General features: G+C 46.9%; 1 protein-coding gene across 3 annotated transcripts; it reads left to right on the top strand.

The window, feature by feature from the left end:
- Window positions 1–22: 22 nt before the first annotated feature.
- Window positions 23–27989, top strand: ELF5 (E74 like ETS transcription factor 5). Of its 3 annotated transcripts, XM_063095483.1 has the most exons (7): window positions 23–48; window positions 4411–4535; window positions 15151–15384; window positions 18410–18460; window positions 26126–26194; window positions 27253–27448; window positions 27893–27989. In XM_063095483.1, exons 1-7 carry the CDS (start codon window positions 23–25, stop codon window positions 27987–27989), a joined length of 798 nt encoding a protein of 265 aa, XP_062951553.1. The 3 variants fall into 3 exon arrangements, with proteins under 3 accessions (XP_062951553.1, XP_062951554.1, XP_062951555.1); XM_063095484.1 differs by lacking the exon at window positions 15151–15384; XM_063095485.1 differs by lacking the exons at window positions 23–48; window positions 15151–15384; window positions 18410–18460 and having other exon boundaries at window positions 4415–4535.

The raw sequence follows: 27989 nt of genomic DNA, 5'->3' as shown, positions 1-27989 counted from the left end.
GCACCTTGGGATCTCAGCTTCCATGCCATCGCTGTCTCACTCCCAAAGGTACTGGCAGCCAGCCTTTCACCTGATGGAAGGGAGCCCACCTGATTCTTCCACCTGTGTGAATCGTGTTTGATCCTTTCCTGCTTACTAGGCAGCTAGAGTGGTGGCGACAACATTTTGGGGAAATTGACTCCAACCGCCGTGGAGCTGTTGGTGGGCAGTGAGTGAGGGTCCAGAGTGTTTGAGGTGCCCAACTAGCCAGGGCAAAGAATGTCCAGCTATACTGAGACTTGTACACCCGACTGGGGAGGAAGGTAATGGGCAGAGGAGGGAAGGGAGAGAAAGGAGCTTTTTCAGATCTAAAAGTTTAATATGTGTTTGTGGTGGTTGGATTTTACTCCAGTGTAGTGAGCTTGCTTGACCACAACATCCAAGTATAATCAATGTCTGTGTGTGTGTGTGTGTGTGTGTGTGTGTGTGTGTGTGTGTGTGTGTGTGTGTGTGTGTGTGTACGTGCATGGGTCTGGACGTGTTGTCCATCTTGTCTGTGCCCTCATTTAGCAGATGGAGAACGGAGGCTTGGAGAGGTGCGAGAGGCAGGATCATGATTCCCAGCCTTTGTCTCTTTCCAGGATAAGCCAACCAGCCCCCACAAAATGAAAAGTGTCACTAGAACCACAGGCCAGAAACCTCCCTAGACACCTCCTACTTGTATTGCTGCAGACTCTGGGTCTATCTAGCCCAGTGCTTCTCACCTATTTGTTCATTATCACCTTCCCTAAGAAGGTCATTTTAGGTCATTTTTTCTTAATCATCTCCCCCTCAAGAAATGTTAATACCATGGATATACTATATATCTGTTTATATACTGTGGCCCTCTGGTGGATCATAAAACAAAGTAATATCTAAGTTTTTGGACACCTCCCACTGGGACAATTTCACCCCCATTGAGAATGCCTGGTCAAACCTCAAGGCTGTGCTTACATATGGCTGGGCCTCACTGTCCTCACTGAGAAATGGGGCTGCCCTTTCCCACCCACCCTGCTCCACCTACAGTAAAGAAGTCTTTAAGAGCTAAATGTTAAATTACTGCAAGAACCTTAGAGGGCCTAACGAAGAGGGGCTACTGAATATAGAGCAGCCAGTATTCCTGAATTGTCACACCTAGGGCACAGTGGCTAAGTGGCCAAGGTCTTTGTGGAGAGCCCGTAGGTAATAATACCCCTCCTACCACATTAGCAAAAAAAAAAAAAAAAAAAAGAGAGAGAGAGAGAAACAGAAAAAGGAAAAAAAATGTTTTGCCATTTTTATAGAAGACATTTCTTCCAAAAATCAAGAAATAATTACAGAAGAAAAATAGCATGTTGTACACCTGAGAAAGTCCTTTAAGAAAACTTAATGGATATAATTTGCCATAGAAGAAATTTCCAAAGGGAATCGAATACGGCATTGTGTATAGCACTAAAGAGATTATGGATCGAGTGAGTGCGCTGGTATAGAGAGAAAAAAAAAAACAGTCCTTAAAGGAGGTAAATGTTTGATCGATAAAAAATATCCCTAATTTTTTTATGATTAAATTCAAGTTACCAAATGACTTTTGCGAGCTATTTGGCAGGCATAGATGGAGGAAGACTTCACTCCTGCTGTCGAGTTTTGCATCTAAGGGATTCCTAACAACATTGAAGATTGTTTTCTGTTTTCTTCTATTTGGGGTCCACCTTTCCTTTTTCCAGACCCAGTGGTGGTCATATCAGAGGCCTACATTCTCTTCTTCAGTTTTCTGAGCCTTCTGGCCCAGAGAGAAAGGGGATGTTTTTGCCCTTAGCCCACACTTACAGGAATTTTTCTGAAGTCCTGTCCACAAAGCAGAAGTGGCACTGGGCTCCAGGGGCCTTCCCTCCCTCATAACCTCCCACCCCATTCCACTTCATCCTGCCCCCCCCAACCCACTCAGGGTATAAAACCAGCCAATCCATGGGAAAATCAGAGCTCAAACCCAGCAGCCTTGACTTCTGTTTGCTACAGCTCCCAGGGAGAGATCCATGGCCGTGATAATCTGCTGGGCACGTTAACCCTCTCCAGACAAAAACTTCCTAGTGGGTTCTGGGGACTCTTGGTAATGGCCCAGAGAAGGTGCCTAAGCGCGAGAATTCAAACTCCATTATTTATTCATGTCTGGAGTGCAGTTCTTCTACACATTTGATGGCGATGATGAAGGTAGATTTGCAAACATCCCCAAAGAACTGCTCTTTGGTTCTGGAATTACACAGTCCCTGCCTGCCTTAGAATTGAGCTCTGCTTGCCATGTAAGTATGCCTGGCATACAGCTGTGCTTTCAGAAAGGAGAGCAGATCAGCCGAGAGCTGGAAAATTAGGACCTACCTGTAACTCAACTCTGTCATCCATTGGCTGTGTGACCTCAAACAAGCTACACAAATTCTCTGGGCCTCAACTTCCTCAACTGTGAAATGACCGGGTGAGAGGAGATATAAGACTAACTCAGTATTTTCCAGCACTGGTGATCTGCAAAATGAGTCTGATCAGGAGTTGGCAAACTTTTTCTTAAAGGGCCAGATAGTAAATATTTTAGGATTTGCAGGCCAAAAGACAAAATCAAGGATGTTATGTAGGTCCTTATATAACTATTTAAAATGTAACCATTTAAAAATGAAAAATCATTTTCAGCTATGGGCCATACAAAATTAAGTGGTGGGCCAGATTTGGCCTATTGGTTGTAGTTTGCTAACCCCTGATTTAGGTGGTATATGAATGAACAATTTTTAGTTCAATGCTTATTATTTTTATGTATGTTAAGAGAATATTGACTTTCCATATATAGTGGTGATATAAAGTTTTCCTTTTAAATATATTTATGTTAAAATTAAAAGGGAGGGTTTTTAAAAAATATTTTAAGTAAATAATAGTGCTCATAGTGCATGGATTTAGTGAAATTATCATGGTGGTAGGCAAATGACTGAAGTTTGGGAAACATTGGACTAGACGATGGTTAAGCTCCTGACCATTTTTATATTCCATGCTTTTAATATCCCAAGACCTGGAGTCTTGTCTTTGCCCTGACATTTACCAGCAGTGTGATCTTGAGTCCCTGTGTCCCTGATGCAAAATGAGGGTAGAACCAGCCTATCTCATTAACATTATTCCAGGATCAGAAAAGAGAAGCTGCGTGAACAGATTTTTTTAATCTGCCAAACATGGATTCTTTCTTTCTGAATTGAAGGAATATGGGAAGCAGCAAAGATGAGATTAGCATGAGGAAGAATGGGCGTGGGGTCTCAGGCCCTTTCTCTTTCCTGCCTCAACCAGACACCTTCCCATGAACCCCACTCTCACTCCCCACCCCACCCATGTGCAAGGGAAGTAGTGTACAGCCAATAGGATCACAGGTTTCATAAACACACACCCAAGCTGGCACCCAGCCTTCATCACCTGCCAGCTGGGTGGTTGTGCACGTGTTACCTGGATTCTCAGAGCCTCCTTCCCTCATTTATAAAACAGAAGCACTAGCCGTACCTATGTCACAGTGGTGGTTCTGAGCAGACCAGGAATAATGAAGGTCAAGTACTAAAGTGCTCAGCAGGGAGTCCAAAGTGAACTGTTTGTTACAATTATCACAGGTCCACACTGTGTTCTCCAAAACCCTGGGGCCAGATGTGTTGCAGAATTCAGAACTCTGAAGGTATTATTAAAAGGTGACAGAGTGTACATACAGCAGAATCCCCCTTGGGGTCTAGGATTGCTCAAACACATTAGTATTTCTGCCGTGCATCGTAGGAATATTCACCAAGTGTAATAAATACAATTACAAATATAGTTACAAAACTATATAACATATATAGTTTATATATGTGTGTATATATAACAGTGTATAAAACTATGTAACATCAATTCAGGACTATTTATTGCCGGAAAATAAGATTGCAACAAATACGCACACATACTTTCAGTTTTCAGATTTCAGAATTGTGAATATAATTCGATATAGTAATTCTTGCCCTATTTTCAGAAGTGTCTTGTTCAACATTATAAGTCAGAATTTGGGAGGGGGGGAGTCTGAGGTGAGCAGACAGGAAAAGGACATAAAGACAGTATTGCATGACAAGAGCCTCCATCCTCAGATCCCAGCTACGCCACTTTCTAGACATGGTATTTGGGCAACTATCTCAACCCCTCTGCCTCAGTTTTCTCATCTATGAAATGGGGATAGACAGGATGTGGTGAGAATTAAATAACGTCATCCATGGAAAGCACTCTGAGGGGTGCCTGGCTCCTAGTGGGCAGCGTGCGTTTATTGTCATTATTACAAACCAAGGGTTGTGCTCCCGGGGCTCTGTGCAGTGCAGCTTCTGGGAGCCGCAGCCCCACACCTCCTCACACTTCCTCACACCTCTCCTGCCATTGCAGGGTGATGTTGGACTCAGTGACACACAGCAGCTTCCTGCCCAACACGTCCTTCTGCGACCCCCTGATGTCGTGGACCGATCTGTTCAGCAATGAAGAGTACTACCCTGCCTTTGAGCATCAGACAGGTGTGTACATCTGGAGGCGCCGTGTGAGGGCGGCTGGGGCAGGCTGGGACAGGAGGTGGCTGGCTTCAGGTGGATGACAAAGCTGGGGTCCGAGAAATGCCAATGTTCAGGGCAGAAGGCGGGGGAGGCCTGGGCAGAAGGAAAAGCAGCCTCTTGCAGAAAGGAAGGCACTGGAGCCCTCACCCCAACTTCTCCCAGTTCTGTAGCCTTGGGGGCTGGGCTATTCTCCCTGAGCCTCATTTTGCTAACAGGTAAAATGGGGCTGATAATGCCAATCTCTTTGAGTTATTATGATATTTAGCAATGTGGCAGAAAGAAATCCCTTATCCTAGAGCCTGGTGTGCTGTGGTTGCTTGGTCATTGTGGTTTTAGCTGACGTTTACTGAACACTAGCTAGGGCCAGACCCTGTGCCAAGCACAATCTCATCCTTACAGAAGCCCTGAGAAAGGAACAACTATTATTCCCATTTTATAGATGAAGAAACTGAGGCAGAGAGAGATTAAGTGACTTGCCCAAAGTCTCGCAGTAAGTTAAGTTCCTCTCAAGTTGACTTCAGCACCTGTATTCAACTGTCCGACATGGTTATCTTATAAATGATGCTACACTGTTGCTGTCGACATTAACATTATCCTTATTCTCTGAGCTACTCTTTCCTTATCCCTAAAGCAGAGATAATGAGACCTGATACAAAGATTAAAGGAGGCAAAGTGTGTAAAATATACAAGGGTACTTGAAAAGGTTCGTGGAAAAATAGAATTAAAAGATAATCTGAATGAACTTTTGGACGTACCCTCATATAGCCTGGCACAAAGCAAGTGTTCAGTAAACATGAGTTTCCTCGCTGTCCCCCAGGCCTCCCTTCCCACCCTTCCTCCTCCTCTCAGCCCAGTTTTCTCCACCTGAGAAGGAAGCATAGGGCTTTCTGCCAATCTCATGCTTAGAGGCCAGCGGAGCTTTGCTTCAGAAACTCTCTGAGGGCCTCTGTCCCTGTGGTGCTTGGGTGACTGCACATCACAGCACACCTGGATGACTGCTGGCACAGCAGGTGCACACCCCACAGGCAGTGATGCAAGTGCTGATCAGGCTATCGGTCCCACCAAGCCTTAACCCTGTGCGCCCCAGCCTGGTGGAATGCAAACTCAGTGTGCAGAGGCAGGCAGCGTCCAGGAGCGGCCAGGCCCCCAAGGGTGCTGCAAAATGTGCACTACTATAGGGAAGCCCCTGCCCTTGGGGCCAGAGGCCAGGGCTGCACATGCAGACTTGAGGTACCTGCCTATGTCATGCAGTCCTGCACCTGCCCCCAACCCACACACACGACATCTCTCACTCTCATCTGAAAGGTCTAGATCATTGCATCTGGACTTGAATCATCAGACACATAGTACAATTCTCTTCTAGGCCTAAGAAGCACCTTGTTTCCTAGAAAGATGATAAATGGACTCCATTTCCTTTCCTCAAAATTTGGTTAAGAGGTTAAATCTGAAGGAGGAAAATGAAGGCTTTCGGGTCCCCATCCCTTCCCTGTGTGTCCCACGATGGTGCAACCCAGCTCCAAGTCCTTCCTCCACCCAGAAATCCAGGCCTCACTTCACCCAGATTTGCCACTGTGGAAGCCTCTTCTCTTTGTCTATTCTGCCGGGTGGCACTTGGGGTGGCAGTGGGGGGGGGGGCTGGGAGTAGCCTCAACTACCTGCCCTGTGCAATGCCCCGGGCATTGGAGCAGCAGCTTCTGTTAGAGCCAGGCGTCCTAAATGTGAAGTCTGGCTTTGACACTTACTTGCTGTGCCACCTTAACCTCTTGTGCCCCAGTTTTCTTGTCTGTAAAATGGAGATAATAACAAAGCCTACCTTGTAGAGTTGTTATGAGAATGGAATGAATTAGCGTATGTGAAGCATTTGGGACATGGTCTGGCAATATGGTGAGCACACAAGTATTTTATACAACAAAGGACTCATTTCGGTTTGGGGTGATGAACAAGTTATGCAGATGGACGGATGGTAGTAACGGTTGTACAACAGTGTGAATGTATTTAATGCCACTGAACTCTGTACAATAAAAGGGTTAAAATGGTAAGTTTTATGTTATGTATGTAGACAGTTCCCAACTGACGATGGTTTGACATGATTTTTCGACATGGTGCAAAAGCAATACACCATCAGTAGAACCCGTACGTAAAGTACCCACACACCATTCTGTTTTTCACTTTCAGTACAGTATTTATAAATTACGTAAGATATTCAACACTTTATTATAAAATAGGTCTTGTGTTAGATGGTTTTGCCCAACTGAAGGCTAATGTAAGTGTTCTGAGCACGTTTAAGGTGGGCCAGGCTAAGCTATGATGTTCAATAGGTCAGATGTATTAAGTGCATTTTTGACTTAATGATATTTTCAGCTTACAATGAGGTTATCAGGATGCAACCCCATCATAAGTCAAAGAACAGCTGTATTTTACCACAATTTTTTAAAAAATGAAGAGCTGTCAGAAGTGATGGCCAGTGAGATTGCCAGTATGGCTTAAATCTGACCAAGTCTTAGATATGCAGACACAGCTTTCTCCATCTGAGGCCCCTGTATTTCCATCAGTGCAATGAGAAGTTGGGCCAGGTCATTGCCAGGATTCCTTCCAGAAGCTTCTCTGACTCCTCTATCAGGCAGCATCACAAGCATAACCTTCTCCTCCTACCACCACTGAGAGAATAGAATTAAGGCCTGAGGTCGATGAAAATAAAATATCCTTCTGGAGGGATGAGACAGAGTGGTGGCTTTCCACCTGGCCCTGGGGCTTTCAGAAGAAGCTGAACACGTCTGACTCCTAAAGGTCCAAGTTTAACATGACATATTGGTCTTGAGTGACCACCTCTCTCAGAGCTGCCTGGACACCAGGTGAGCCTCAGTCCCTGGCTCTCCTCAGAATCCCACTGGAAGGAGAAGTACCTGGTGACACCTTTTGTCTTTTTCTGACAAGGACGTTGCCACCCAGAGAAGTGGCACTTCGGTCTGAGTTTCTGCAGAAGCCCTCTCTGTGAGGGATGTGTCAGGGGACCCCCAGGTTTGCCTCTGGACACTGCTCTGCCAACTTTCCCTGCTCAGTGGCCAGCGGGCTCAGAGACATCTCTTCCGAGGTCCTCATCCACCTCTCAGAAAACTCCATCTTGAATTCAGGGCCTCCCTAGGAATTGTCCCAATGGCAGCTCCCTGTTCCAGTCTAGGTTCAAGTGCTGGCACCGTCGCTTACCAACTGTGTGACCTCCAGCAAGTTTTCTGCAATGTACCTTCCCCCGCTGAAACCAGATCCACCTCCTAGAGTTAGGAGGATTGAGTGAGATTTAGCACATGAAGTGTTTAGCCAAGTGCCTGCCACTTGGTGAGCGCTCACCGCAGCCAGGGACACCTCATGATTCCCAGTGAGGCGGAAACACAGCCTGTCTCTCCTCATTTTTCACATTGAACAAAAGCAACACAGTCTCAATCTCCACCTTCCCAGTTCAAAATTTTTGACAGCTTAGATACTTAGAGACCAAAGGAAGGGAAAGAGAGAGCCGTGTGCCCTCTACACAAACGATGTCTAGGGGAGGGCAGGGGGAAATGCTCAGCCTATTTGGGAAACCAGATGTTTCCAAAAACTTTTCAAATAGCTTTAGCAGAGTGTGGCTGAATCTGTGCCCTCAATGTGCTAACCACGGGGACTTCTGATCTGCTCTTTGAAGCAGTTCTTCTGCTTGGCTGCACTGCAGGCTGGAAGGTGGACAGTCACTGACTGCAAAATAATCTATAATTTCATTAATCACCCTGGCCTTGCCCTCGGCGTTTTCAAAATAAAGAATTCTGAATATTCGGAAATTTATCCGAGTGGGGGTGGGTGGAGGGGCTGCTTGTATTTCACAAGCACATGATATTTTTCAAAGATTATTTCTCCAAAATACCCACACACCCCCATACCCACACATACCCACACACCTCTCCCCGATTGCCAAGGTAGCCGCACCAACACGCTGTGCCTCCTTTGCTTTGGAATCTTGCTTCAACTTTGTCTGCAGTGGAAGTTTCTAGATTGGGGCAGCTCTAAGCATTCCTGGGAGGTCCTTCAGGGACCAGCATAGAAGCCAGCTTAGGTGACGATTGAGAAGACCAGCCTCCAGTTTCCCCCACTTTAATTCTGGAGACAGTAAGGCATAGTGGTTATTAAGGTTTGGCTGCAGGAGCTAGAAAACATCCATGTGACCTCCTCCCACCTCTGCCCCTTACTCGTGTGTGACCTAGGAAAGGGTCAGCACCCTGTGCCTTACTTTCTTTGTTTGTAAAATGGGTGACATGATTTGGACCTCATAGCACTGTGTTGAGGACAGCATGAGAAGACACAAAGTGTTTAGCATGATGACTGGCACATACTCAGTAGATATGTTAGCTATTTTATGCAATGCGAGATTTTATTTGAAGAGCTTTTATTTTTTAAAAAAAGTGCAAAATCTACTCTACTGATCTTGGGTATTGCTATCCAGAAAATTAGAAAGAGAGGTATTTGGATCCCACTCGGGCTTTTCTAAGCCAGATTCACCTGTGGGGTATAGAAGTGTGACAGCAGATACAAAGGAAAGAGCCTGAGAACGTCTAGATCAAAACCAGATGAACAAGTACAAACTCATCTGGAGGTCTGAGGTGAGCCTTGAAGCAGAAATCACACCCCAAGAAACCTCACCATGAGCCACCGCTGGCCCATCCTGCATGCACCTGAGCCTTCTGGGCAGCTGAGGCCCCAGGACCCTCAGGCTTAGCTCTCTCTTTTCCCTTCTCAGCTGCACACTACCAAGGGCTTGGCCCTTTGCAGGTACCCGTCCAGTTTTTCCTATTTTCTCCCTCCAGTTTCTTACACTGCTCCTGAGCTTCACTTGTCTAAACCATTCCGGGGGCTAGGTTGGAAAACCAGGAAGGGCTATGGGACGGGAATAGACTAGCTCTGGAGGGAAACCTGGAAGCAATCGATTATTTGAGGTTTTCCCTTGTAACGGCCTTCCTTTCAGTGACAGAGCTGCGACGGACAGTGCCCCTTGCTACCCAGTTCACTGAACGCCTCTCTTCAGTGCTGCCCCAGGCAAAAAACTTTCCCAACTTCCTATGCTAATAAAACATGCTAATTATGGTCCCAAGTTGTCTAACTCAGGCCTCCTCTGACCCAGACTGTCTGTCTCACACCAGCCAAGCCCTGAACTGGCTTTGTTCTGGTTCTTCCGCAGCTAGACTCGGGAAGACCTCATTTCCCTGAGAACAAATGTAGTCCATAATAATAACTAATAGCAGGTCACTTATATAGAAAGCTTAGTGTCATTCAGGTCCTGGGCTAAGTTCTCTACACACACCATTTCCTTTTCACAACAAACTTTCTAAGAGCTAGGTACTATTATTATTCCTGTTTTACTGAGGAAGGAAGCTGAGGTCCAGAGAGGTTAGGAAACTTTGTTAGGAATGCACAGCTAATAAATCGAAGAGCCATGACTTTAAATTAGGGAAGTCTAGCTCTACAGCTCGAGCTCAGTTGTCCCACACAATCCTGTGAATCTCACTGATAGGCCTGGTGGCAGAATCCTAGAATGGAGGACGGGAACAAGAATCTGACTGTCTCTGCAGCTGGAAGCTTCATCGAGCTTTACACGTTGTGTCGCCACTCCCCGGTCGACAGAGGAGAAAGATCAAGTTCTCCTCCAGAGGGACTTAACTCAAGGCTCTAAACCCAAACTACTTTTGCAATCTGCAAATTTTGCATTCTGCTGCTATCTAATTTGTTGTAATATAAAACTCAAAATTTTTCTTCAAAATTTTTGCTTTGAGTTAGGCTCCAAGACAATGAATAGCATTGGCTCCAGAATTTCTATACAGTAAGGGCTTAGGGACAGCAATCAGTTGAAAGAGGACTTGTCTAGAAATATTTTTTAAGGGGTACTTTGCATAGATTGGGAAGATATCAGTTGCCTATAACAAAGAATGGAGGTGGGAGATTAACAGACCCATCCTCTGGCATTTCTGTTGAAGATGCACAAGTACCGTGTGACTTCAGTCACCCACTCTGTGCACCCTGGGGATACACCACCCTGCCCTCCACCCCAGCGTCAGGAGCATAGGTCTGGTATGTGTCCTGATGATCAAGAATTTTACAAAATCACACAATCTTACCTGCATCCCCATCTTTTAAGCTAAAGATGACAGCATTGGGCTACCCAACTCACATGGGCAATACAAGGACAAATGAGGTTGGTTTCTAATATAATTTCCTCATTTTTTATGAAGAAAATAAACCAAAGTTCTGGAAAAGAACAAAGCTGCTGACCTATACAAGTATGTGAAGAAATGCAATCAAAGTGGTGGTCTGGGAAACCCAGGAGTAGCCCTAATATCAACAAGTATAAAAGGATGGTATTTAATGAGCACTTACTGTATGCCCAGCCCTGTTCTAAGTACGTTCCATGTATTAATTCACTTAATTCTTTTAACAGTATGAAGAGGTAGGTCCCATTATCCTTATTTTGAAGATGAGTGTCAAGGAACCAGGACCACTAGGAGTGAGACCATGTGCCCTTTCAACTTTGAGGGGGAACCCAAGCTACAGTAATCCTGGTTTCAAGTTTTAACACAGTGATTTTCAAGGAGCCTCCCAGAGCTAGTACCTTCATCTCCACTCCTAGCAAAGCAGTGCTGCTTTTTTCCAGATAAGTTTTAATTTGAAGAAAATACTATTCAACTAAAAAATAAAACCTTAAAAGTCTTAGTATGCCCTCTGTAAACAGTAATCTTGAAGGAGACAATTGTCCAAAAGTCTATGAAATTCTTCATCACAAAATGGAAGCGTTTTGACTGGGCTTCCCCGTGCTGTTTAAAAATCAAGTAAGTTGCAACAGCTGAAAATAGAAATCAGGAGATTTTCATGAACAATCTGGTCCTGGCAACATACATTCCTTCTTAGCAATGGTCAGTGGGAGTCAGGCAGCAACCATCCACCATGGCATGAACATTCCAATTCCCCCATCCCTATCCAGGGCCACTTCAGGCATGGATGTTACCTACTGACCCTGTGGGCATTCGAGTGCACCAGCCCAGCTCTGAAAGCTAAAGCCCTCCTGAATTTAAATACATCCCAGGTTATAGCATAACTTGTGAGATTTCCGCCAGAATTGCTGGGAAACTCCCTCCAGCTCCTCAATTCTTTTTCCCAATACAGCTGGCCCGTCGTGACCCACCTCACGCCGCAAAGGAGCTGGCAAGGCCTGCTTCTTAATAGTGGCCTGTGGACATTTGTATTAAGCCTGCCAGGCACAGGACACTGGCCGGCCTCAACTAGTGGATGTGGGCAGAAGGGCCTCATAACTCAGCTTCCCCCAAAAGTTTAGATTATTTTATGAATGACAGATGCATTGAGGAAACCACTTTACATTTCCAGACAATACAACTTATTACCCATAATACATTCTTTGGGTGTAAAGCCCTTCTTTTATTTGCCCTGAGTTTATTTCTTCCAAGTAGCTGAAGTGTCTCCTTCATGTCGTTCCCTGGGGTTGCAAACTTGTCATCATCAACCTCTCTACCCTCTTTCTAATTTTCAAACCTAGATTATACATCCAAATCTTGTTTTCGTCAGTCTTCAAGACGTGTGCCCAACTTGGTCCTCCTCAAGGGATATGACACAAAATGCCCACGTCCAAAGCTGGAAGGTTTGGTGTGGGGCCCACCTCCCTTACTGACTAGCTGTGTGACTTTACAGGGGTCACATCCCCTGCCAGAACCTCAGTTTCCTCACCCATAAAGTGGAGATGGTAATCGCTGATCATTCATTCAGACAGCTACACTTACGGAGCCCAGACGGCAGGCTAGCTGGGTTCTGAACACGCCTGGCTTAGGGCCTCGTCCTCGCCATGAGGACGGGACCATGCAGGCCCACCACCACAGAGACACCCACATGGGTGCTGGCTCCGTGCCCTCAGTGTCACCAAGAACAGCCACGTTCTCCTCAGCTCTGGGGGGCTGTGGGAAGGACTTTGCTGAGGAGGAGGGCAAGCTTGGCTCTGGCTCCCGGCTTCCCTCCAGGGCTAGAGCTGCACACAAAGCCTCTTCTGTGGGTGAACTTCAAAGGACAGGGCTGAGGAGCAGGGAGCCAGTGCCAACGACACCTTCCTAGTGTCGGGGCGTACACCCTGCCCAGCATTTCTCTGAATCCTGAAGGCCCTCTTGGCTTCCAGAAACAATATGGCCCTCTTCAGGTGCCAAAGACAATAATGAGAGGTGGCAGTGAAGAGGGGAGGGGAATGGAGACTTGGCAAAACCTTCCATGGAAAGAAAGAAACTGCCCTCCGACTGCAGCTCACCGATAGCCATCTCGGGGCCCAGCCCAGGGCCAAGGGCTGAGGAATTTCAAGGCTCATAAACGTGTCTCATCAGAATACCAGGAAAGTCCAAAGTCCCTTAGGTTTACTCAAGCCAGAAATCAGTGGATGAAAGCACAGACCAGATTGAGGAACGGCCCCTGTTTTCCCAGGAGACCCTGCCTGCCGGGAGGAGCCCATGTGGGCCTGGTGGGCTGGCCCCAGCCAGCGGCCAGAGAGCCAGAGCGAAATCACTCGCCTCTCAGGGCCCCTCGCTGTGCTCATCCGCCAGGTGGAGGCTACCTTGGCACCACCAGCCTGGCAGAAGGCGGACTCTGATTGACGTGCCCATTAAATTCTGGTTAGAAGTTTGAATTAAAACAAATCTATTGTTTAGGCTCAATCTACCCCACAGTGGGAAAAGAGATTTCTAGAAGGGCTCTGAGTTTTAGGCCTCAGTTTCCTCCTCTGTGAAGTAGCCCAATCACCCCTACTGGTCAGGAGCGTGGGGAGGATTTAGAAACTCGAGATGACGTGGCACCTTGGCCGATGCACGTGGGTGCTCAGGGAGTGGCAGCATCTGATGGGGCAGAGAACCTGTCCCCTGCCTGGGACTGGAAGCACCACACTCAGTGGCAGCAAATGCAGCATTTAAAGGAGGCATAGCAATAGCACTGTTGCCATCTGCGGTGACGTAGTTGCAGGTGGCCCTTCCTGTCGTCCACACAGCCTGAGCCACCTCGGCCATACTCTGCTCTCCGCCCTTCTCCTTCTGTCTCACTCTCCATGTTTCATCTCTGCTCTGCGTTGACCTCTGAGGACCAGAATGATGGAGTAGGAAGCTCAATGACTTTCGAGTTCAGACTGGGGTTCAAATCCCAGCTCTGCCACACACTGGCTGTGGGATCTCGGGAAAGTCCTCCATGACCCTCAAGTTCCTCATCTGTGACCTCCTGGGAGACAGGGACCAAATTTGTCTTATTCCCATGAATCTTTAACACACGATCTGTTGCTACACATGTAGCAGGTATTCGATAGTAATGCTAATAATAGCACTAAAATTTTCCAGTTTCTGTTCTGAGTACTTCTACATGTATTAAGTCATATCATCTGCAGAAAAACTCTATGATATCGGTGCTATAATTATCCTCATTTTGTCAGAGAGGAAACAAGCTCTCATTTATTGAATGAATGAATAGATCAATGGATGGGTGAATGAATACCAGGGCAGTCACAGGAATTATTTACATCAAAGAGCCTGACTAGGTACCTGATACCTCGCCTTCTCCATACTTTGTGTCCACCACCCTTTTCAGTTTCTCCTTGGGACATTAGGACAGGGCTGTTGAGCACCAGCTCTCTGCTCCTGGGCCAGGTACAGCCATTGCCCGGCCTCCCAGACAGGATGGCACCTGCAACTGTCTGAGTGTGTACACAGCTTCTCTGAAGGAGTGAGGGGCTGTGGTCTCAGGGGAGAAATTCTTCAAAACACCACCCAAACTACAAAAACAACAATACAACCAGCTGTCCCATGACCTCCTTCCTCCAGAGACACCACAGGTCTTTTAGACTCTGTGCAATGTTTAACCAGCCCAAGGCCCTTGGCACAAGAGGGCCAGAGGCTATGCACAAACCAATAGCTAGCATCAGGCAGCTGTCCATTAGAACAGAGGGAATCAAACCAGCTTCAGATGGTGACTGGAACACAGGCAGCATTTAATAACTATTGAATTGGTTGGTAATTTTCTATGCACCAGACACTCTACATACATCAACCCCAAACTCCATAACAGCCCTGTGAGTTGAGCGTGTTACACCCATTTTACAGATGAGGAAACTGAGGCTTAACTGTCTGCAGACCTTGCCCAAATGGAAGGCAGCAGGATCAGGACTTGGACTCAGGCCTGTCAGGTTCCTGGTTTGTGCTCTTGATACCATGTTATCTGAAAACAAATAACTGAAGGGTCTCCATCTTTCCTTCTCCACTAGGTCCCCTCTTTCTAAGCACCAGACCTTAATTTGGTTATTTCTTGCTCCTGTCATTTCCTCTCTGTCCCCAAAGTCCATCTACAGGATCTGGTCCCTCTGGTTTTCTTTGTAGAGTTGAGGGTGACCCAAGCCCCTGAAGAACACTCTGGGGCTGGTGACCCTATCAAGTCACTGGCTGAGGGATAAGGATATTACCATTCCCGGTGCCTGCTTTGGGGGCCCTGTGAAGGCTGTTCTGGGGACCCTCGGACCTCACTTCTCTTTCCTCTGGTGCAGCCTGTGACTCCTACTGGACATCGGTCCACCCCGAATACTGGACTAAGCGTCACGTCTGGGAATGGCTCCAGTTCTGCTGCGATCAGTACAAGCTGGACGCCAACTGCATCTCCTTCTGCCACTTCAACATCAGCGGCCTACAGCTGTGCAGCATGACGCAGGAGGAGTTCGTGGAGGCAGCCGGCATCTGTGGGGAGTACCTGTACTTCATCCTCCAGAACATCCGCACGCAAGGTCAGTGTCCAGAGGGCCGGGCCTCGAGGGGAGGGGCCTGCCATTGGGACCAAATGACCTCAAGGGGTCCTTCCCCATCATGGGACTCACCCAGCAAAATTTTATTAACTGAAACTCTCTGAAACCACAGCCACTCTTAGCCACAATCTCTTAATAACTGGAAGCTCTAGCATGTGGGAACTGGAAATTTGAGGTAAAAGGGAACAAGTTACAAGAAAGCAACTCAAGTGATTTTTTAAAAAAGAAAAGAAAAACTACAAACGCTTTCAGAGACTTCCTGGAAACCAGGCTGATAACAACAAAATAATGCAATATGTTCATAAAGATTTGAAACCATATAGCGTAAGCAGAAAGTTTTCTTCTTCACCTCTCATTAAGCAGAAGGGTGAAAAAATAGACCCTTTCACTTCCCAGTCCCAGAGGAGCTGGCATTTCATTTTATCTCATTCTTAATGGTCAAGGATCAAATGTCCAAAAGGAGGTGCCAGTAGCATTATTTAACTCTTTAACATGCCTTTGACAGCAGAATGTTGAATATGTTTGCAACCTAGTCAAGGTTTTTGAGAACATCTAATTCTGTGTCCCAGTGTCGCAGATAAAGGAACTGAGGTCCCAAGCAGTGAAGTGACTTCCCTAAGGTCAAACAGCAAGCAGGGATGATTCACAGTTAGTACAAAGCAAGAGCTTGGAGATCAGCAAGACCCGCACGTCAGCCCTGGCTCCTGCACTTGGGAGCCATAGGGGCTCTGGCAAGCACCTTACCCAGCCTGAGTCTCCACTGCCTCATCTGTCCAGTGGGATAACGACACACACCTCCACAGGCTTCTTAAGGATTCAGTGAAATACCACCTGGCACAGCACATAAGGACGCCAACGTAGTAAATGGCAGCTGTTTTCATCAACATTAAGAAATTTTAGAAATTAAAGGATATTCATCACAGCTCAATTTTAAGAAAGACCTTTCTAAAAGTTAAAGGCTGCTTCAGAAGATACAGGAGGTAGGAAGCTCCCTGCTACTGGAGACGACCAAGCAGTCTAACACCCCCTGTTTGATGGAGGTACTGTGGGAGGAACTCCTGTTTGGGCAGAAAAACCACAGGAGAACTTCCAGCTCTGTGATTCTTTGACCTCCACTTAATCCTGCCCTGTTGTGAGTGCCTAAGGGCAGGAAAGCTAAGGATGGTGGCCCTGGGCATTGCTTGGCTTGTTCCCCAAGAGCCATGACACACAGGGAGGAGCAAGGGACAAACAGACCTGCTACCCACTGTTGTCCAGCCTCTGCTTAATTACCGCCAGTAGCCATGACCTGCCAAGAGCTGGGAGCTGTGGCCTATGCTTAGAGTGGGAGTCCCAGAAAGGGAGACACATCTGAGCAAGTCACTGTGGCTCTGGGAGGAGCTTAGGGCTCCATTGGGGACACTCCCAAGGGAACAGTCTATGCAACACTCCCAGGGCCATGGAGAGGGGCATATTCCATCCTAGAAGAGGGCGTAGCTTGGCAATCCTAGCTTAGCCACATGTCAAGTCAACCTAGTCTGTGTTCAGGCTCAAGAAGCCCCTGTGCTGGGGTCTCCTACCACAGGCACCTCCCTTCCCTGGCAATTGTCACATCAGAAAATACCTGTCCCTGGTGCTATTACCTCAGGGCTCTGTGCAAAATGAGAAAGCTAAAAGCCAACTGGTTTTCAATGGGCTATAAGTTTCCTCATCTAATGCTAAGGAATTCCTGGAGTCACGGTGCCACCTCCGGTGGTAGATTTTCAGGCACTCTCTAAGCCAGGAGGACTTCATATCGAGCCATATAACTATCTACTCCACCAACCCACTCCATTCTGAAATTCCTCCTTTAGTGTTCCTTAAGTGGGTGTGTGTATTGTGTATTGTGGAAATATGTTCATTGTGACCATAGTTTACACTGTCCCAACTTGCCCTGGACACAATGTTTTCACCTGTTACCTGGAATAATTATTATTAACATAGTGTCTCCATTTGGACAGTACATTAAATGGTGAACTGGTAACTGCCTGGTGTGTGCCTTACATTGCCTCATACATTAGGGCTCTGGCAGAAGAAGACACAAACAAGGAAATTTTGACGAGGGGAGAAGCTGGAGGGGGCTCTGGGGCCCAGGTAGGTATTGCAGTAGCATTTGAGGGCCCAGAAATGTGGGGACACTGGTCCCTGGAAGACGAGTGAGCGGGATGGGTCGAAGGCAGAGGGAAGCTTCCACAGTGCAGGAGAGGAACCAGCCGCCCTTCCTGTTCTCGGTTGACCCTTTGGGCAGAGTCAGCTGAGGTGTGTGGCTGACTAAAACCAGTGAGGACACGCACCAGGAAGAAACAACCACAAATGTCCCAGGCTCCTTAATGAATGGGAACTAGTCCTCATGTTGGACACTGAGCTAGGAAATAGGTGTCCTTTGGCCTGTACCACTACCTAGAAACATGATCTGAAACTCCTAATTCAACCCCAGCCCACCCTGTTCTACAGAGGAGGAACCGAGGCCCTGACCAGTCGTCCAAATCCTCACGTAACTCGATGTCCACAGAGGGCTCGCGCTTCTCACAGCCTCTTGTGCCCGTTCTCCCCTTCTACTGGCACACAACCGCCATTTAGATCTCCGAGGGATGAGATGCATTTTGTCTCATGTTGCCCGTCAGAGAAACCAGTGAGCCCAGAGACTGAGTGACTGGGTGAGGCCACACAGGGGTCAGTGGTCCAGCCCAGTGTGGGTCCCAGCCCCCTGCCCCCAGACCAGGCCTCACTCCCCAGAGCCCACTCAGAAAACCCACACTGCTGGGATACCCGGCCCCAGGTGCTCTTTCCAAGTTTAAAGACAAAGACCACTCAGGGGGGCTTCAGGGTGACTCCATAAGGGCCTGATGGTCTCCAAGGTTCCTTCTAAAATAAAACCACCCCTCAGAGGGGACAGTCACTCTTGCTCCCGTAACCCCTCCTCTCCTGGCCTGGCCAGTGGAAGCCAGGATTTCATGCTGTGGTTTGTGGGTTTCTTTTTCTTTCCCAGGCTACTCCTTTTTCAATGACGCTGAAGAGACCAAGGCCGCCCTCAAAGACTGTAAGTAACCAAGCTCAAGCTGTCCATGGCTATGTGAGGGCTGTTGTTGGGTGCGTGGGCTTGATCATTCTTTTAGGACCACACTAAAAGGTCGATGCACTGAAACAATCACAGACTTCCAGAAGACGGTGGAGAGAAGTGTGGTGGAAAGAGTGTGGGCGTGAGTCTCTGGGACCACAGCTTGGGTCTGTGGATGAACTATCCTCCCCAAGATTCTCTTTCCCTATCTAGAGAATGGTGTGACCCTTGCTGGGTTGCGGTGAGTTTGAAAAACAATACACACAATATACCTGGTGTGTGCAAGCAGTGTAGATGCTCCAAAAACTGGTACCAGTAGCCATAATAATAATAATCGCTAACCATTAGAGGCCTTGTGGTCGATAATGTTTATGAAAAATCTGAGTTTCTTAAGTAGGTCGAGTTTATAATTATAAGATGATGGAGAATCTCAAGTGGCATTGTTGATTCTGGAGATCAGCCCTTCCTGTTTCGCTTTTGCAGATGGAGAGAGTTTAGGAAAGGGAGCTTTAGAGCTTTCATTTTTAAATGATGATGATTATTGTGCTATTCGTTGTTAAGTCCCATGCAAAGGTCCTGGCCACAGGGCCAGGAGGAGATATGGTCCTGGGCAGGCCCTTCCCTCCTGAACCTCTGCTCAATCATGAACTTCTGCTCAGTCCTCTGCAAAGAGAGGGCAGAGCACAGGGTGGTTTCCGAGGCCTCGGAGAGGTGCAAACGGAAGGGCAGACACAGAGGGACACGTTTTTTATGATTTATTTTTTCTCTCCTTAACGTCCCCAACAATCAGCTGAGGGTTCAGGTTGTGCAGTTCCTGGTTAAAGAAGGTTTTTGGATATTTTGTTTTGTTTGGGGAACTTTAGCACAGGAAAAGCAGGTCCATGAGCCGCATGCTGTGGTCTTAAGCAGACATAGAACACAGTTGTGTCCTGCAAGTTTTCCTGCATTTAGGGTCCACAGGGGTAACATCTCTGCCTGCCTGAGAACAAAATTTTCGCACTGTTTCCTAGCTCTGGTGGAATCCCTTCTGACCCATCCACAGCAGCCTAGGGGTTATAAATCCCAGCTTTCACTGCCCAGTCCAACCTCGGCAAAGCCCCTTGAAGAAAGGAGCCTCCCCACGGCCCAGGAGCCATCACTGTGTCTGAGTCCAAAGGCTGGAGTCCCGGGCAGGCGTTTACTCTCTTAAGCTGCAGCGAGCTTGCCCTGACCGGCCCTTTTTCCAGGTGTCGGTGTCTCCACCTATAAATGGGAATCCCTTACCAGCCTTCCTCCCTCTCAGCAAAAGGTAGACAACGAGCTAGGAAGAGGTGGTCTGCCCCATAAGGTCTTTAGGAGTAGATGTTACCTGAATGTATGACTAACTAGCCATAGTTTGATTCAGTGTGATGGTGATGATGACAACGATGACGACAATGACAAAGGATGAGAATCACAGCTCGCATTTACTGAGTGCTTACCATGAGCCAGGCCCTGTGCTAAAATCTTTATAGACCTTGTCTCAGGTAATCCTCCCAACTACCTATGAGACAAGTACTAGTACCATAGCCTTTTTATAGGGGTGGGAAATAAAATTTAGAAGTTAAAAGTGACATATTAGAAGGTGGCAGATGACCCAGGTGTGTCTAAATCCAAAGCCCTTAACATCTTTGATGCCCTCATTCATTTCTTTCTTTCCCTTTTAATTCATTCATTGATTCATTTATTCAAGAAACATTTATCGAAAACCTACTATGAGCCGGGCCCAGAGCTCGGCCCTGTGGCTGCAGTGAGGAACACAACTTAGCTCTTGCCCTCACTGGAGCAAGGGAGGGACAGAAATGTTAAACAAACAATCCCAATAATAAATATGTAATTGTTGGTCATGGTGACATTATAAAGGGAAAGGGCAGGGTGCTTTGTGTGTAATGGAGGAAAGATCACACTTAAACTGGGGACCAGGGAAGACTTGGAGGAGGATATATTTAAATGAAGCCTAAAGGATGAGCAAAAGTGAGCCAGGAAACAAGGGAAGAAAAGGTTACAGGGACTGCATGACAAGCACAGAGGCAGGAACTATCTGGGAGTCTTTGAGAAAGAACCAAGGGAGGCCAGAGGGTCTAGCGTTAGGTTACCCAATACAGCAGCCGCCAGCCACCTGTGGCAGTCTAAACTAATTAAAATTAAATAATATTCAAATTCAGCCCCTCAGTCACACTAGCCACAGTTCAAGTGCGCAGTAGCCACCAGTGGTCAGAGGCTGCCATACTGGACTGCTCAGATTTCCCCATCACGGAAAGTTCTCTCGGACAGCACTGGTAGAGCGTCGGCAGCACCAGCAGGACGGGCAGGAGCTGAGGCCAAGGCAGGGCAGATTGATGGGCAGTAGAGCTTGGATTTCATCCCGAGCAGGCGGAGAAGCCACTGACGGGTTGTAAGCACGGAAATGACAAGATCCCATCTGCATTTTTTTTTTTAAAGATGACAAGTAAGGGGATCTTAACCCTTGACTTGGTGTTGTCAGCACCACGCTCTCCCCAGTGAGCTAACCGGCCATCCTTATATAGGGATCCGAACCCACAGCCTTGGTGTTATCAGCACCACACTCTCCCAAGTGAGCCACGGGCCGGCCCTCTCATTTGCATTTTAAGAAGATTTCTCAGGTTGCTGTGTGTGGATCAGAAAGGAGTCTAGCCAGGAGGCTACTGCCCAAGACGGTGATGATGGTGGCCCAGACCAGCAATGTGGAAGAGATGGAGGGACGTTTCCAGAGGCAGAAGTGGTGGGGCAAGGTTCTGGGCTGGCATCTCTGGAGCACACGCTCACGGAGTGGGACGGTGGCTGCCTTGGGCTCTGCCCAGTCTGCCCCAATTGAGAGGGGCACACCTTCTAGAATGAACTCAGGGTTAAGGAGTCTGGTGAGTCCACCTGAACACCAGCCCCACAGGCTCTGCCATATTCCAGCCTCTGCTGTCACAGCCAGGACACAACAGCCAGGACACCACAGCCTTCCCCTGGGCCCTTCTCTTGATCTTCCACAGCCTGGATGACCACACTTCTCCCAAACAGAAACCCTGTATAGTTTGATGGGCACAAGAGTAGGTATAAGGACAACACACTGGTAGATTATCCAGTTAGCCCATTCTAGAAAATCCAAGACATATGGTCACAGTGCCTATGGCCCCTGTGATGTTTCATGTTTTCAGATACCCCCAACCCAGAAGTGAGAATCTGCCTTTCAATGCTGATGTGCCATCCAGAGGCAAGGCCTGGCCAGTGAGGACAAAGTGGCACCCTGGGGCCTCTGGCAGTGTTTCCACTGGGTCTTCAATGAGGGTGAATAGCTATCATTACCATTGATTAAGCACTTACTATGTGCCAGGTATGGTGCCATGCCCAGTGTTCTACATACATTATTTCATTTAATCCTCATCATGACTCCATTAAGTAGTGCTGTTATCTGCACTTGTATGTGAGGAAACCAGAGGAGTAGCAACTTGTGATGAAATGCAGAGCTGGGATTCCAACTCATTTTCTCAAAGCCTGCGCTCTTGTACATTGTGTTATACATGCACACACGTGCATGCACGTGCACTTCTATTCACTCTGCTTTTAACTCAGTTGAGACCCAAGGTCCAGGGACTCCTCTAGGTCTGGGCCCAGCTGGAAAATAATGCAGACAAGAGGATGATTTTCAACTTAGTGCCCACTGAAGGTGCCCAGGCCCACAAGCTATGAGACCATCAGAGCTGGCCAGAGTGAAGCAACCCAGCCCTCCCCACTTGGTCTCTTGTCTCCACCTGCCTCCCAAGGCAGGGAGCTGCACCCTGAAACACCACTGGCATTTGCAGAGGAATTTAGTGGGTTTGAGGTGCCGCTAAAGACCCACCAGCTGATTTTGTGAAGGTTTTGATTTGGGAAACTGCCTCAACATTGACATCGCAGTAATGACTTCAGCCCCTCTGCCACCACCCCTGCCATGATGGCCACCACCAGCCAAGCGAGGCTGCGAATCTGGTCAACCCATGAATACCTTTGAAGACACCACTGAGGAACTAGGAACAGACAGAACAGGATTGTGCCTGGCAAGACCAGCCATCCCCAAAACCCTACGTCATGCTGACCTGTACTGCATTCATCCCACCAAGCAAATATCCTTCATCCGAAACACAGAGGAAAAATCATAAAAATTAAAAGGGTCATTTTTTTCTCCCACTTCCAGCCATTTTGGCATTTCAGTGAAAGCTTATTGCCTATTTATGATTAATAATTCACCTTCATTTATTTTTATGACTCCATTTGTGTTCTCTCTTCCTAAAAGATTAAATCCAAACAGTGGCTAGGTCTGGGCGTAGCAATAGATGTGCATTATAGGGCACATCTATAGAGCAAACCTCAGCTAATAATTAGTCACTAAATGTCAATCGAACACCTGCTATGAAAGACAGGATAAAGTAGTCACTGTGAACATTAGCTTTGGAAGGTGTACTCTCTGGGTTCAAGTCCTGGCTCCACTATCTGGATAAAATCCTTAAACTCTCTGGGCTTCAAATTCCTCCTCAATAAAATGAAAATCACAATAATATCGCACAGAGTTGTTGCAAGGATTAAATGATGTACTGTATGTGAAGCAGTTAACAAACACTTGGCATTTAGTAAGTACTCTGTAAATATCAGCTGTTAGTAGAAGAGAAAAAGAGTCAAGATGGATTTTTACTGTAGCACAGGACCAGTGCTATGATACAGAGGAACACGCAGATGGCTGTGGGACTCAGGAAGGATCTAGCCCAGAGGGCAAGTTCAGAGAAGGCTCCTGAAGCGGTCTTGTGAGAGCGGGAGTCAGCTAGATAGCAGAGGGAGGCAGGGGGCCTGTGCAAAAGTCCTGAGGCAGGAGGAAGGTAAGCCCCATTGTGACCATCTGACCCAAGAGAAGGAAAGAAATCGAAGAGCGGAAAGAGAGAAGGTTGGAGATTTGGGTGGGGATGAGTTTCTGAAAGGCCTGACTAACATGGCAGCCTTCCTGCTGGACACAACAGGGAACCACTGCAGGATGATCAGCCGGGGAGTGACATGATCCAGTGGCACTGAGACAGGTCACCCTGGGCGACCATGTGATGCACAGGCTGCCATTCCTTCCCTGACAACATATGTAGTCCTTCATTGAGTAGTTATGGTATTCTAGACTATACAGTAAGTATGGGCAGTATAGTGGCTGCTCAGTGATACCTATTGAGCATCTGCTATATGCCCAGCACTGTGCTAGGTGCTGGGGATACATCTGGAAACACAAATCCTGCCCTCTAGTGGGCACAGACAGACAGTGAACTACGTAAATAAATACGTCATATAATGTGCTGGAAGGTGATAGATCAAGTAAGGGAGGTGGACGTGGAAGAGGCCAATGTGTGCGATTCCAACTCTGGTGGTCAGAGAAGGCCTCACCAGAAGGTGATTTTGAGCCAAGATGGAGATGAAAGCGTGAACCCACAGATATACAAGGACAGAACATTCTGGGCAGAGGGACAAGCGAGGGCAAAGCCCCGGAGGTGGAATGTGCCTGCCTGTTTCAGAAAGAGCCCAGGGGCCGGTGTGGCTGGAGAAGGCAAGCCAGGGACTAATGTTACCGGGAGCATTCGGCTCCTGGTTGAGGCGCCGCATAATTGATATCGAACTCCCAGGCCCAGCTGCCTGCCTCCGGACAAAAGCAAACTAATCAAAAGTCAAATGGTGAAAACAGAAGTCAGCTCTTATTCAGGAATACCAGTGACCTGAGGAGAGATGTTAGGCTAAACCATCTCTCCAGTAAACCTGAAGGAAAATGGCCAGGCTAAAGTTGTCTCCCAGATTCGGTTTACTGAGGGGTTTTTAAAGAGGGGGTTGAGGGAAAAGAGGGGTGGGGAGTGAAAAGCAGAAGGGAAGGAGATGTGAGCTATGAGGGTCTGTGTCTGTGAGTCAAGTATAAGTTCTTGCCAAAGCCTCATCTGGTTTCTGTTCTCATCCTCACCTTCATCTCAGGACCCTGCAAGATTTTGATGTGCCGCAGAGTAGAATCAACTCTTCTGCAACATCTTTTGTGTGGTTTTGCTCTGCAGAGCTCTGGTTGACTTGGCTGGTGCCTGAGGTCAGCTTCCAGTCATTCAGCCTTGATCACTTCTCACAACTCTACAAGTCTCAAAGAAAGAACTGTTAGCTTTGCTAAGTACTGATTAGCTTCTCAGCCTTGTTCTCTTATTTAGCAAACAAGATAAGAAAGTCAGGAGATGGGGCCGGCCCGTGGCTCACTCGGTAGAGTGCGGTGCTGATAACACCAAGGCCCCGGGTTCGGATCCCATATACGGATGGCCGGTTCGCTCATTGGCTGAGCATGGTGCTGACAACACCAAGTCAAGGGTTAAGATCCCCTTACCAGTCATCTTAAAAAAAAAAAAAAGAAAAAAAGAAAGTCAGGAGATGGGAAGAAAGAGTGGAGAGAAAAAAAAACTGCATTTTAAAATCCTGCCCGCTTCCTGCCCCTCAGCCCAGGTGGTTTTAGGTTCCAACATGGCTTCAGTCCTGCTCACTCCAACACTGAGAAGAGGCAGAGGTTTTTTTGTTTGTTTGTTTTTTGTTTTAAGATGACCCGTAAGGGGATCTCAACCCTTGGCTTGGTGTTGTCAGTACCACGCTCAGTCAGTGAGCAAACCGGCCATCCCTATATAGGATCTGAACCCATGGCCTTGGTGTTATCAGCACCGCACTCTCCCGAGTGAGCCATGGGCCGGCCCCTAAGACGTAAAGGTTTATTGTGAGCAGAAGGGGGCAGATCTAGCACCACATTTTTAAAAATCATGCACTGCTTTGGGACAATGTTTGTCCAGCTGTCTCAGATTGTCACTTACAGAGCAAGTTACAATTTTTCACAGTATTGGTTTAATACCTTGCTTTCTACTATCCAGAAGCTCAAGTCTCTTTGCTGTTCCTTGGGTCCCTTCTGATCTGTTCTCTGCACAGCAGCCAGAAGGATCTTCTTAACGAAGATCTTAACTTCACACCTTGATATAGAGTCCCCAGTTCTCACTGTGGCCTCCAAGGAAGGCCACCCACTTCCCCAGAACCCTGGCCCGGGCACCCGCACGCCTGCTTCTTGGGACTCTCTCCACACCTGGCTTTGCACACGCTGCTACCTCGCCTGCAATGCTCTTCTCCACCTCCTCATGCTGGTTCCTTCTCATCTTTGTCTCTTAGCAGAAATGTTTCCTCTTTGTGGAGCCCTCCCTAGCCACCCTTTCTAAAGTACATGCTTCCCGCACCCTCTCTCTGTCTAATGTCTTGCTTCTTTGTGACACTTAAACCAATGAGCAATGTGTTCGTGCCACTTGCGTTGTGCTTCAATTCCACCCGAGCAGGGAGCATGTCTGTCATGTTCGTTCTTGTATCCCCAGCCCCAAGTCCAGCACCTGGCACACAGTAGGTCCCCAGGGCTGAATACAACCAACCAACACTCCTTAAAAGCATTTACTACAGCTTTGATATCTTTGCACGTCCCATGCACTAATCACCCCCAAGGTGCCTAGCATGGTGTCTTCTACCTCAAAGGCATTTAACTGATGCTTGCTCATTTTGGTGTGCTTTGAAGTCTAAATGTGACCGCTGCATTCCTTCCCACTGCTATAAATCCTTCTATTTCAGATGCTGATTCCAATTGCTTAAAAACAAGTGGCATCAAGAGTCAAGACTGTCACAGTCATAGTCGAACAAGTAAGTGTGGAGACGCCGTTTTTCACTTCTGATTTCTTAAATCCATTCCTGAGACAACATGATCTGCATTAATAAGTTTCAAAGCTAAAGGTTTGAGTGGGACCAGTTATGTCCCAAGAAAGGTAGTAAAGAAGTCATAACATGTATGATTGCTGTCATACATGTTATCAAAATCAGATTTATATCTTCTCACTTGGAAATGGCATTTTAAGAATTAAAAGTGAAGAAGTAAATTTTCTAACCATGTTGTATTTCTGAATAAGAGTTTATTTTTCCTGGTCCACTGTGGGTCTTTCGCACTGAAGTACTCAGGGGAGGAAAGTAAAGAAAACCCAGAAGCTGGCAATTCTGTTAGCCTTTCCCAGCACTAGGAGGTCTGCCCAGCCCAGAGTCCAGCCTTCAGTTTCACAAATTGTTGTGTAGAAAGTGATCATTACATGCTAGGTATGGTTCTCATCACCTGATATGTACTAAATCATTAAATCCTCTAACCTATCCTATGAGATAGTTACTCTTAGTATCCCATTTTACAAATAAGGCAACTGTAGAGGTTATGGTTACAGAGGTAGGAAGAGGTGAATTCAGGACCCAAACCCAATCAGATTCCAGAGCCTGTCTTAACCACTAATGGAAGAAGAGAAAGACCAGATTTTCATGAAAAACAAAATTGTGGGATTGATCTACCCAGACAGTTGTGGCTATGGGATCTCAATACAACTGTACTACCTGCCAGAAAGAAGAATGAAAAGATAATTTGGCTGTCATCTCATTCATTTCATAAGAATTAATCCATTGTCCCACAGAGCAAAGAGTGTCCGTGAGCCACAGTGTTGACAGTCAATGTAAATTTGGTGTCTCTGTGTGTTTGCAATTGCTTTAATGGAAGACAGACATTTCACAGCTTGGTAAGGTTCCAAGTACAATACTCAGTCATTACTATGGGAAATACTCCTGGAAGCAGTAATTCTCGTGGGTTAATGAGAACTTGTACAACTCTCCTCTTAAGATTAAAAATATATGTATTTTTAAGTAGCTAACTTTTTTCCCCTTCTCAAAAGGCCTCCAAAGTTCTCATCTATGGGAATTTGTGCGAGACCTCCTTCTATCTCCTGAAGAAAACTGTGGCATTCTGGAATGGGAAGATAGGGAACAAGGAATTTTTCGGGTGGTTAAATCAGAAGCCCTGGCGAAGATGTGGGGACAAAGGAAGAAAAATGACAGAATGACGTATGAAAAGTTGAGCAGAGCTCTGAGGTAAGTTAATAACAGAAAGTACCATGAGCCTTCAAGAGGAGTTATATAAAATGGCCAGCTATAGAAAATTACACTGTTTTCGGAGCTTTTTATTTGATAATGGAAAGGTCATGAGGTAGCACTTTGGTTCTTAATTACAGGTAGGATTATGGTTTGTAAATTGACACCGTCCTTTTCATTCTTGGCAGTATTCCCCAGGGATCACTCTGAATCCAGGCCATCTCGCACATGTACACAAAACACGTTTTGAACTGAGAAAGGTGGGGTTCAATCTTCAGGATGTCTGGGAAAGGTTTAAGTGTAAATCAATAGCAGGGTGTGAAAATACCAGGGTAACCAAAGACCCGCCTTGTCACCTGAGAGGAAGAAGAAGAGAGAGTTTAAGTTCTGTTGTTTTCCTAGGGTGCAAGCCCTCCCCGATTTCTCTTCTGTTTGCTTTCACAGATACTACTATAAAACAGGAATTCTGGAGCGGGTTGATCGAAGGCTAGTGTACAAATTTGGAAAAAATGCACATGGGTGGCAGGAAGACAAGCTATGA

This window comes from Cynocephalus volans, chromosome 4 (assembly GCF_027409185.1).
Source record: "Cynocephalus volans isolate mCynVol1 chromosome 4, mCynVol1.pri, whole genome shotgun sequence".
NCBI classification, from domain to species: Eukaryota; Metazoa; Chordata; class Mammalia; order Dermoptera; family Cynocephalidae; genus Cynocephalus; species Cynocephalus volans.
This window is presented reverse-complemented; position numbering and strand designations above follow the sequence as displayed.